Here is a 12,604-nt window from a genome sequence, read left to right as displayed (position 1 = left end):
ACAGCTTTCCTGAAGCATTGTGAAGATTTGATTTCTGTTATATTCTTTGGCAAATGGTGGAAAATTTTGCAACCATTATAGATAATGGAATCTCTTATGAGTGATGTCCTAGGTATTGGCAACTTAATGTTGTTGGATTGCCTTGTCACATAATGGGTTGGTGAAGATCGAAATGTGTTCGAATATTTTTTAATTAAACAAACTGTTTCCATTATAGAAATAGAAATTACTGTTAGAATTCCATGAGTGTTGAAGAGTAATCTACAAGAGTCTGTACGTTTTGATTTGCACATATATCTCATGGCTCGTTTTTGCAAAACTAAAATATTTTGAAGTATATAACCACTACATATTCCCCAAAATGGAATTCCATATCTCAAGTGAGATTCCACCAAAGAAAAATAGACAGTCTTAGCTGCTGTTAAACCAAGTTCATTTGCGACTACTCTGACTGCATAACATCCAGAGGACATTTTGTTACACAAGGCATCAATATGTTCTTCAAATTTTAGTATATCGATTTGTACTCCTAAAAATTTTAGGCTACTTTTGTTCTCAATGATGTTACTCCCAATGGGTATATTGCCAAGTTCGAATCTGAAAGTTACTACATTAGTTTTCGAAATATTTAGAGAGAGACGATTTGAATCACACCAATTTTTCACTGTCATCATATCGTTGGATATGATTTTGGTTCAATCGTTTGCATTGTCCGATTGCCAAAAAATGGTAGTATCGTCTGCAAATAGTGTGAATTTCCCTGAAATATTTATACTTGTCAAATCGTTGACGTAGATGAGAAACAATGTTGGCCTTAGTATTGAACCCTGAGGTACACCCTTATGTATTTTTCCAATTTCTGAGCGGTGGTTTGTTTCCACCATCTGGCTACGACCTGACAGATATGAGCTGAACTAGCTCAGTATCACTCCTCTGAAACCGTAATAAGGAAGCTTCCTCAGCAGTATTTCGTGATCCACACAGTCGAAAGCCTTCGAGAAATCGCAAAATACTGCAGCAGCAACCTCGCCACTATTGATTCCAGTATAAACTTTTTCCATGAGTGAGAAAAAATGTTTATGATGACTGATGAAAATTTACAGCTTTGTCAATAAGACCTAATGTTCTTTGGGCAATAAAGCATACTATTATTATTATTATTATGTATTCTTACTCAAAACCCATTAATTACAATATTGAAAAATAACATGATTGTTTATTCCGAGGTTGTTACTCAGCGAAAGCAAATGTTACTCATTTTCTGACCACATCATGGCCAAATTTGACGTTGACTCAACCTCCAACTATGCCGTCGAAATGTAAACAAAGGTTACTTGAACAACGGGCAGTGCAGCCGTCCCTAAACCCCAACTCACGTGTAATCTATTGATTATCCTGTCGAAAGTCGTAGGCGACTTGACTGCAGCGTTATCCACAGCGTCCACTTTCTTCTTGCACAATTTGTTGCCCATTTTTGGTGACGCACAATCACAGACGATAAACACACACCACCGGCCGCGATAATCGACCAAAACAAAACACCGTCGAATGAGTCGGCCTCGCAATCGCGAGTTGATCTAGTAGGCGACCTTTCCTAAGCCTTCGATTACAGCGACTGCACTGAGCTGCTACGCCGTTGTTTCCTCTCGGGCAGGTGAGGTTCAGTCACTCACGTGCATATTTTATCTCGGTATCTGTACAAGGCGTGATGGAAAGTTCACAGAAGCGAAGCAGCTGCCGAGATGAGAGGAGTACCGCAAGGTTCTGTTCTGGGCCTTTTCTAGACCCCAGAACGGTATACAGGAACAGAACAGAAATAGATGAACTCTGAATGGTTTGAATTTCAGTTTTTTGAACTAAGGAGACCCAATTTCGTGTAACTTTGTTCATCTGCATCAGTAGCACACAATCAAATTAAAAATAGATTTATTCAATCTGAAACTACGTATAACGTGGTAGTAGTAGTAGTAGTAGACTTTATTTTAGGAATCCTTATACACAATATATAGTTATGCGTATATAAATAATTTACGTATATACGTATATAATTTTACAGTACGTCATGTATTATAATTTAACATACTCTAATAATAAATTTTTGAACATTTTTACGGAATTAACATGCTTTAAATAACAATGAACTTATTCCACTCTTATAGTTTGTTCGGGATATATAAAATGTATTACATGTTTTTATGTTATATGAATGAAGGTCACTAGTTCGAACTAAATATCTGCTCTGATAGGCTGGTTGTATCCCACTCGTAATTTTAAGAATAAAAGAATTCGAACTAAATATCTGCTCTGATAGGCTGGTTGTATCCCACTCGTAATTTTAAGAATAAAAATCATACTCGAATAATACACTGTTTTATGTACCGGCTGCCACTGTAGAGTATTCAACATAAATTCAATAGGGGTATACTGGTTACATCTCAAAATAATTCTTATACCACGATTTTGTAGTTTCTGCAACTGTCGCATTTGATTTTGGTTGAATAGATACATCAGTGTGGCACAGTTGTCAAAGTGTGGCCTTATTATGCAGTTGTAATAACATGTTAGTCTAGCAAAGGATAAAGACTTTGAAATTCTAGAGAAAAAATACATTCTCTTACATATCTTTCTAATGGTATATTCAGCATGCTTATTCAAATTTAATTGATGGTCTATAATAAATCGTACGTACTTAATTTCATTTACAATTGTGAGTTGACTATTGAATATGCTGATATCAACGTCGTTAGTATCAATCTACCATCTGAAGATAGAATATTTTTGAGTGGAGCAAATTTTGTTATAGTACAATTCCATTATAGTATGCACTGAATTCCCAAAGAAACTGGCCTATTTATTTCGAAGCAAAAGGTACTAAATAATATTTCTTTTGTCTCATAGTATAGGTATGAGGAGGTTTAATAAGTTCGTTCTTATTGAAGAACTGAGTTGTAGCGATGTGGTGAAAGAATATTTGTCTGATATCAAAAATTTCATACTGTTCATAGAGAACATCATTTGCGTATCTATTGCTTTTCAAGTGGCTTCAAATAGATTTTAGAAACCCCTCCCCATCAGACTATTCCATATTTTAGGTGTGATTCTATCAAACTTCGGTAAAGAATTTTGAGCTGTCTGGTTTCAAATATGTCTGTTTATTCTTCTGAATCTATATAGAATACATCGTAGTTTTTTCACTGGATAATCTATATGTGAGTTCCATTTGAAGTGCTTATCAATCATTTTACCAAGATACTTATAATGAAGGAGCCCAAGCGGGGATTTCGGGATTCACTAAAGCGCGGCAGATTAATATACAGGGGGATACCTTGTACCCGGTTAAGTACCTCCACCAAATATGATCCACATATATAAGGCCGCCTGTGAGAGATAAAAGATCAGATTAGTAAAAAAAATTGATCATCAGATTAAGGTAGGCAAACTGTGATGCGAACATAGCAACCCTTAACTCAGAGGGTGGAAATCGACTACACCGGCAGATGGATATATCGAAGGCAGTCTGTCGAGCAAAAATATTGCAATCTTTTGTAAACAAAACCTTATATTCTAGTGGAATATCAATTCTTGAAAAATAATAATAACAACAACAATAAAAATTAATTGGCGCTCCGGGGCGACTTCATTGATTCCAGCGGCACATTTGCTTTTTTAGTTGCAGGAAAACACTAACACTCCAGTCATCTGACAATTTGAGAGTGACGTAAAGAAAGAGGAGGGCAGCAAAGTTGTAAAAAAATAACGTCATTTGGCGATTTTCAAGCGTAGCTAATTTTTTTTATTTTTAAGGAAATGATTCAAGGATAACGAAAAATATATAATCTGATGATTTCCGCAAGCCGAAATAACAAAAATTCGTCGATAAAGTTTAATACGTGCAGCTGTGTGATACCTATATTTCCCTCTCCGAGTTTTTATTCCTCTCTTATCTATTCACGTTTTCTCTATCTATTACTCTCTCACTCCGTCCCCACTCTGAATTCTGTTGCCTTGACGCCATCACAGATGATCACAGAGACTCGTTCGTGATGAAGATGAATATGATGATTAATTAATCAATTATTTGATGGATGTAGCCGTTACTACGTGGTAGTAAATCATAATGAAGAAAAGAGAAATTAAACTTTCTATGTTTTTACCACTTTTATTTATAACTAACGTTAGTGCAGTTTCGTGGTATAAGGACATTTTCAAACTTATACAATATATAAGGACATTTTCAAACTTATTCAATATATAAGTTTGAAAATGTCCTTATAGGACGAAACTGCAGTAACGTTAGTTACAAATAAAAGTGTTAAAAAATATATTTATTTCTCCTTTGTTCATTGATTAATCAATTGATTATGAGAAATTAAATTTTTTTGAGCATCTTTTAAAAATTATTTTCTTATAAATACAAGTATTCTATTTGAAAAACATACACTTATTCATTTGCATCCTATTTTCTGAGCTTTTCAATTAATTGAGTTCAATGAATTGAAAAAAAAAATGAAAAAAATAGTGTTTTTGTCAGATTAAGTGAATCCCTCGAGATAATCGTCAGATTATGAGACAGCACGTCTAAAACATGAAGATGAACCATATATAACTTAATCTGACGCGCTTCAGTATTTCAAAATGGCCAATTTTTCACACGTTATAATAATGGCCGCGAGTTTGCGTCAGATCGAAATCGTCAGATTATTGAATGAGAGCTTTTTTTGTTGCACTTAACACCCCCTTAGAAAATCTGACGCACTTGAATATTTTTTTTCTCTTTTAACCCTTACGTTCAACCACCCACATCATGCAAACGATCGGATTAACATACCAACATTATTAAAAATACGTAGGTCATTGATCCTATCAATATCTGACACGCTCCAGTATGTCCATGCAACAGTATTTTTTTACATATTTAAAAATTTATAGCCGCTTCCACCACCGATGAAGAGGTATATATTATATAACTTTTTATTCCTATCAGGGTATCTAAGCTCTGCAACCTAATGTGTCTCAATGATGCTCGAGTAAATCTCCATTTTGCATCGTGGGCTCTTCTGCTATTAGTTTCATCTGCTGGCATAATGGTGAAGTTATCACCAATAGAAATTTCATTCAAGTGCGGTAAATAAGTTTTATTGCTGCTCAAAGAAATTAATTGACAGCAATCTATAATCCAGGCATTTTATTATTATGGGATTTTTTATATTTTGATTCCTGCCAAGTGTCACTTTCATAGAACAGGAGAGTGTCGTCCGCCAAACTTATTATTTCACATTCAGCTCCTGTGATGAATAGGTGGTTCAGGTAAACAGTAAAGAGTAAGGGTCCTAACACGGCACTTTGTAGTACACCACATATAATCATTTGTTTCTTGCTAATGTGGTTTTGAATTTGTACTTGTTGTTTTCTTCCTGTTAAATATGATTTCATAAGATTGTATACTGTACCCCTCATGCCAATATCCTCTAAGGTTTGGAGTGATCAACAGTATCGAAGGCTTTTGCCAAATCTACAAATACTCCGGTGGAAGGTTTTTTCAAGTCTATAGACTTATATATTCGGCTTTGAATTGCTTTCGCATCCACCGTATTTTCCAGATCTGGCCACCAGCGATTTTAACCTGGCAGACCTCAAGAGAATGCTCAATGGGATGGAATTCAGCACCGATGAAGAGGTATACGTCTAAACTGAAGCCTATTTTAAGGGTACAGACAAATATTATTATAAAAATAGTATCGACCGCTATAATTATTGTATCGCCTTCGAAAGCAACTATATTGTATAATGAAATCAAATCCCGTAATAAAAATTCTCAATACTAGCCAATTAACTTTTCAGCCCAACTGTTAGTTCAGAAGTTATTAGTTATATTGTTATTTTGACAGTAGTGCAGATACATTATCTTGAATTTTCACAGAGTTTTCTATTTTTCACAACGAAACGGACTGGTTTAAGTTTGACGATAGTCGTGTCACGAACTGTTCTGGCGATGCATTAAATCTACTGGAGTCTCTGGAGACACCCTACATTTTGTTTTATAAGAGAGAGGACATTGGCAAATTAAGATCTTCAGATGATGCGGTGCTGCAGGTTTTGAAGTCGCCCCGGAGCGCCAATTAATTTTTATTGTTGCTTTTATTTTTATTTTTCAAGAATTGATATTCCACTAGAATATAAGCTTTTGTTTACAAAAGATTGCAATATTTTTGCTCGACAGACTGCCATCGATATATCCATCTGCCGGTGTAGTCGATTTCCACCCCTGAGTTAAGGGTTGCTATGTTCGCATCACAGTTTGCCTTTATCGTGGCGATCGTCGAAAACAATGATTGGTATATTTTTCAGTATCTGGCAAGTTTAAAAATTGAGGAATTCGCTGTGTCATGTTAATAACTTTGTTTTCAATTGTTTCCTTGCCGACGTTTCAAATGTAATCAAATGCTCCTTCAGGGCTCTGTTAAAATGAATTTTCATAAACGTACCTCCCACAAAACTTATACGATTATTATTGTTTCAATTTTACGAGAAATAATGAATTCCCAATTGAATTATTCACTGAAAAACAGTTTATTCGTGTTAATAATATAAGTATTTCAAAAACCATCAGATATGTTAGATACATAATGAAAAATTTTAAAAAATAAATAAATAAAAACTATGGATCTATTATTCTAATAGTATTGAGTCCTTCACAAAAAAAATGTTTCAAAGAATATTGGTGTATTTATATCCAACAAACTCAAAACTAGGTAGGTACTCTCGAAAGTAATTGAGAACATGTAGGGTGAGATAGAAAAATTCAGATGAAACATTATTTTGCCAAAGTTATTTGATCTAATCTTGATACGTCGGAAACTTAAAAACCAATTTTTACGGCTACTTGTTCTCCATCATGAAACTAATTATAGTTTTTCTACAAGTTCCGCTCGTTCAGGAGGGATTTTATAGCTTCCGTGAAATATTCTGAGCAAGATGATAAAAATATTTTCATTTTATCTGGTTTTTATCGAAAAATTATTCATAAATTTCTCATTTCACGTTCTGATTGTTCGAAGACGAATAATTTTTTTGACGAAATTAGTACTGTTTAGTTTAATAAATAGCTAATTCGTTCATTTTAGGAAGAAACCCAGTTATTACTCTGCTTGAATTTCAGCAACAGTTACAGTAATAATAAGTCTTGTGAATTACAACAAGCGATAAATCTTAATTCATCCTATACCACGTCTTGGGTTTACAGTAGTTCAGCATTTCGACTTTGAAGCTATCTCTACACTGAGGTCTCTGCGTGGAACTATATACCACCCAGTTGGTTGGCAGAAAGGGAGGTATATATACCTGAAGTGAATACTGGATGGACCCATCAGGAGGGTGGCATTATATGCATCCCCCTGAATAACCACCAGTATGCTTATCAAACCGGCAAATCGACAGATTTAGCTTTGAACAACCTTGCAGAGGAAATTTCGCAAACCCTTGACAACAAGGAGATTGCGGTTGCTGCATTTCTTGATATTGAAGGAGCATTTGACAATGCACTACCTAAGTGTATAGGATCACCTCTGTCTAGGAAATGTATAAAATCGACCTTAACTGGCTGAATCTATGCAGAACTGCAACTACGACTCTTCAAGGCGAGGCCATCAAGTTCAAGGTCACCATGAACTGCCCTCAAGGTGGGGTACTATCTCCCCTTCTCGGTCGCTCCTGATGGATAGTCTGCTTGATGCCCTCGACAGAATAAAAGTAGAACTGCAAGCTTATGCAGATGAACTTGTCATCTTGTCAAGGTCCACGTCTAGAAGGGTAACTTGTAATATCCTCCAAGGCACGATGGACGTTGTTCACAGTTGGTGCCTAAGGGAGCAGTTGTCCCCAATTCTATAGTCCACGTGTATTAGTTCGCAGCCGGTTCATTTCTATGTGTTGGTTTTTTTGGTCTTTAAGAGTGCACAATATCGTTTACTTCAACTATACAATTCTCTACATGAATATGTAAAAGTTCCAAGTACTCGGTGTTAGGCCTGTCACTTTCTCGTAATAATAATTCAAGTCAATATTCCGTTTTTGTTCTTCTTCCCAACTATTTATAAATCATTAACAAAGTTACTAACTAGTTCTACAATTACTTTCATCCGTTATACCTCCTTTTTTTATTTTTTTTGCATTAGTTTGAAAAGACTCCATTCGCTGCTTTCTATAAAATATATATGTCTTCAATTAAATATAAAATTGTCATTGCGAATCAGGCAAATCTTTTCACCGGCAAGTTGCTTGGTCGCTTCACATTTCTTCAAATAAGTTATTATAAGAACTCAATATGACATCATATGAAATTATGACCAATTCATAAGTAGGTTACTTCATTTAACTTTTGTGAATCATTGTTTTGCCTACCGCGCCTGAAGCGATTTCATAAATGATCACAATTCATGCAATATACGAGTGTGGATATCTACATAATAAAAGGGCAGGGATGGACTCAAAAGATTTTGATATGTAGCGCTTTCTGAATCCTTGAAAAATCAAAGAAAACTATACGTTTGCGGCTGTAAGTTACGCATAAGAACACGGTAATTGTCAATTCTCAAACCATTTTTTGTTTCCCTTCAGGACACTTGAAATGGCAACACCCTTTGAAATTTGTCAATAGAACGGGAGTAGTCATTTGAAAGGCTTTTGAATTCTTTATTCGCCATTTGAAGGTTTTTCGAAGTTAATTTGAATATTCTCCATCAAGGGAATTTAATTTGTATATTTTTGAATACCTGGGAAGATTTGGGCTAGAATTCTAAACTTTAGAAATATCGGACCATTTTTCACACATTGTCTGCCGCGTATTGACTGGATACTTATGAAATTTGTTGATTCCTGTTAGTCGGTACATGGAATATTTCTTCTCCGTCTTCGGAGAGTTGATCACAAAATGGAGCTGTTACTAGTTAACAAATCTTTCTCTAAGATGAAAGTATCATACCCCCTACTTTGCTGATGAGACCCAAAAACTCAGGTGTACGCGAATGCGTATTAGGATTACTTTTCCAGTTCGTCAAAAACGATATCAGCATGTTTTCAAATTGAAAAGTTCAGTGAACTTCCGATAATAGCCAGAAACCATGTTTCTTTGACATCCTCTTGTGTAATATGGAAGAGACTATTAGCCCTAATGGGTGGGACGACAGCGTGGTGGGTTGACGTGGGTGGTTAGCTCACTTTCTATCGACCAACCCACACGTTCAAAGGTAAGACATCGTTAGTCCTTAGCTCCTACAAGTTTCGTCTTTTGAGAGATGTCGTTCGTAGGGGGGCGACAGCTGGTTAACAGAAAAACAGATTCAAACAGAATTAGTTTCAATATAGTTATTAGTTTCCTAAGTGGCACGGTCCACGTCAGAAAGGGTAGCTTGTAATATCATCCAAAGCACGATGGACGTTGTTCAGAGTTGGTGCTGAGGGGGCAGATATCTGTCGACCCCAGCAAAACTGTGATAATCCCCTTCACCAGGAGGAAAGAATTGGACGATCTCACGCCACTTTCCCTCAATGGTGAGGTTATTCCATTTGGAACGGAGGTGAAATATCTTGGCATTGTCCTTGATAAAAACCTCACCTGGAACGCTCACTTGAAAAAAGTTCTACACAAAGCCAGACTGTCGCTATGGACATGTCGAAGGATTTGTGGTAAAAAATGAGGTTTAGGTCCCAAATAAATCCATTGGATTTATGTGATGATTGTCAGACCAATGACCACTTATGGTACAATAGCTTGGTGGCCGAAGGCTTTACAGAAAACGGCCCAGGTGAAACTCTCTGACTTACAGAGATAGGCTTGTCTAGCCATAAGTGGTGCTATCGGTACAACACCGTCAGTCGCCATGCAGATCCTTTTAGATCTACCTCCTCTCCACATTTTTCTGGAGAGAGATGCTAGATGGACTTTAATAGACTTGTGCACATTGCCAATTGCACAAATCAATTTAATACAGAGTGCAACAGGCTGTTGGTTGACACTGGAAGTCACAGCATTCTGGAAATGGCCTCCGACTTTATGCCTCCAACTGTCAACTACGAACTGCCTTATAAAGTACTGTTCCCGAGTAGAGAGCACTGGATCCTCCGGGAGAAGGAAATATTAAGAGTAGATAGTTGTTGGTTGACAGATGGATCAATAACACCTTCCGGTTCTGGTACAGGTGTTTTTAGAGAGCCCGTACACGAGCCCCATTTTGCAGTCGGATCGACCACACAATTGCAGTCGCGTTCCAGCGAACTCAAGCCGCCCATAAGAAATACTGTACTACACGTACACGGGCGTTCACAAAAGTCAAAACGGGCGTCTGCAGTCAACTTGCTGCTGATCTCCGCCGAAATGTCATCGCAGCATCCGCCGTACAATAACCACAAACTTGCAGTCGTACCCAATCGCGTACACCGTCGTGTACTTTTTCTCATATTGGTCTCACAGCGTTCAATTTTTGATTTCAAAATTCTAATTACTTCATCAAAAGTACTAATGGACATTCTAAAGTAATTAAAAAAATGTTTTTCGTCTTGCCGGAATTTACCGGTTGTTGCTTGTATGTTATTTCATTGTAATTTATGTTTTTTGCTAATTAAAATTGTTTTTTCAGCTAATCTTTTTTATTTATCTACAGATTCTTTCAGGGATTTCAAATCAGTTTATATCATATTAGACAATAGAGTCCGAACTGATGAAATGTACCACGAAAAATTGTCAACCTCCTTCAAACAAAATATAAAAATTTCATTCCTGTTGTCGCGCAACCAGAAGTGGATGTACACAAAACGATCGTACCTTTCTACGTCTTCTCCTTCTACTCAAAATAAGACATAGTAGTGCTTCTTCTCCGAAATCCTTATTGAAACTCACTCGACTCTGACACCACAAAATATAGATGTCAGTTGCTTCAACTGCAAGTGCGGTTTATATGACCGCAAGTCGACCACAAAAATGTGGTTGGATCAACCGCGAAGTACAGTCAACGTGGCCACAATGTTGTGGTTGCCCCAACTGCAAATATATGGTCCGTGTACGGCCGGACTTAGTCGCAGACCCAGGCCAGAGTTATCTACCTGCCTAGGAACTTATGCGACTGTATTTCAAGCAGAAATTTACGCTATTGAATTGTGTGTGGCGAGGTGAGTGGCGGGGGATCACTGTCTCTCTCTTACGGGTGTTTGACAGTCCCCCGGTGCAGACCACACGGCACTCACCCAGTAAAGTTATCGGTCAACCACCCAATCCCGCGTCTGCGGGTAACATGCGTTGGCCGGTTTCAAGCTAGATGTGTGGGAGAGGTGTCTCGCAAGAGCCCTCGGCGGTTACTCATCCAACGCTGGAAAGGTAACTTTCCTAACATGAGTGCCCCTCGGGGTAACGTAAGGGTATGCGGTGCAGACCACACGGCGTACACCCAAAAGTTGTTGATGAACCGCCCTATCCCGCACCTACACGGGTAATGGGCGCGACATCTTCGACATATGATGTGTGGTAGAGGATGCTCGAAAGAGTCCTCGACGGTTACTCATCAAACGTTGGAAAGGGAACTTTCCTAACATGAGTTCTAGGGGGGAGGTGAGTGCCCGCTCGCGGCTGGAGGCTAGCGAGCCTCATCTCCAACTGGCGTTGGCCTCTTAGGGGCAGCGACTCCACTAGCGGGTAAAGGAATACGGGGTTGCGGTAATCCATTCATGGGTGCATTACAGCCCCATACCGAGGCACTGGACGGCTTATGCTGTTCCGTGATCCTCGCCTGCTTCTGTACGGATCCGAGCGTTCGAGGTGTCGGGGCTCGCGGTCCTTCCGGGCTCTAGTATCCGAGTCTAGTCTTGGAGGGCACCAAGGCAGACGCTTGAGATGTCGGACCCCGGTTGGACGGAGCTACTAGTATCCGAGCTTAGGACCCCGACCGGTCACTTTCGGGACCATATTCCCAACTGATTTGGCATGGTTGGCGGGGGCAGGTGTGCGACGCGAGCACTCTTTGGCGAAAGAAGAGCTTAGTTAACTTGTACGAACGTTCGGTCGAACGCTGCCGATGGTCCTGTCTCTTGGTTAGCCACACTAAGTAGATGTAAGGAGGCAACTCCGGGTTCGGTGAGCGGGAGGAAGCCCTGCGAAATCCTGTTGGTGTGGGGTGAGAGGCGGTACCCACAAGGATTTCCCGAAAATCCACCCCTCCACACCCGATCGCATCCAACGTCAGGGTGCGTCTGGGGAGCCTAACCGGCCCCCCAGGTGAGTGAGGTTGGATAAATCCAACCTCACTCACAAGTCAATAAAAATATTCTCCGACAGTCAAGCGACGTTGAAAGCTCTCGGTTCCTACCGAGCAAACTGCCAAAAACGACTCTCCTCGATAGGATGACTTAACAGATTGTATCTGGTCTGGATTCCTGGCCATACTGGCCTGGAAGGCTATGAAGCTGCTGACTCTTGCAAAGGAGAGTGCTGCAAGCGGCTTCATCGGATCAGAACCTGTCATTGGCATCGCTTGAGGCGTTGCCAAACTAACACTGAACACCTGATGGTAAGAAGATTTATGGACCTCTGGCAGAATCTTCCGGGATTGGCTCACTC

The 12,604-nt window shown here is 38.7% G+C and overlaps 1 protein-coding gene across 2 annotated transcripts in view; it reads right to left on the bottom strand.

Moving 5' to 3' along the window:
* Positions 1-12,604, bottom strand: part of LOC111505086 (uncharacterized) — an 82,134-nt gene that overhangs the window by 62,340 nt on the left and 7,190 nt on the right. Inside the window, exon 1 of one of the 2 annotated variants that reach the window (XM_023159835.2) lies at positions 1,377-1,632. The exons of the other annotated variant lie outside the window; for it this stretch is intronic. Within the exon in view, the coding sequence (XP_023015603.2) occupies positions 1,377-1,472 (96 nt within the window). The 5' untranslated portion in view covers positions 1,473-1,632. Of the gene's footprint in view, positions 1-1,376; positions 1,633-12,604 lie in introns of those variants that run through there. 2 annotated transcript variants of the gene reach the window in all.

The sequence above is a fragment of the Leptinotarsa decemlineata genome, unplaced genomic scaffold, assembly GCF_025532065.1.
Source record: "Leptinotarsa decemlineata unplaced genomic scaffold, Ldec_3_MD MMD2_tig00002082_RagTag_RagTag, whole genome shotgun sequence".
Classification (NCBI taxonomy): domain Eukaryota; kingdom Metazoa; phylum Arthropoda; class Insecta; order Coleoptera; family Chrysomelidae; genus Leptinotarsa; species Leptinotarsa decemlineata.
Note: the sequence above shows the minus strand (reverse complement) of the source record. Positions and strands in the feature narration are given on the sequence as shown.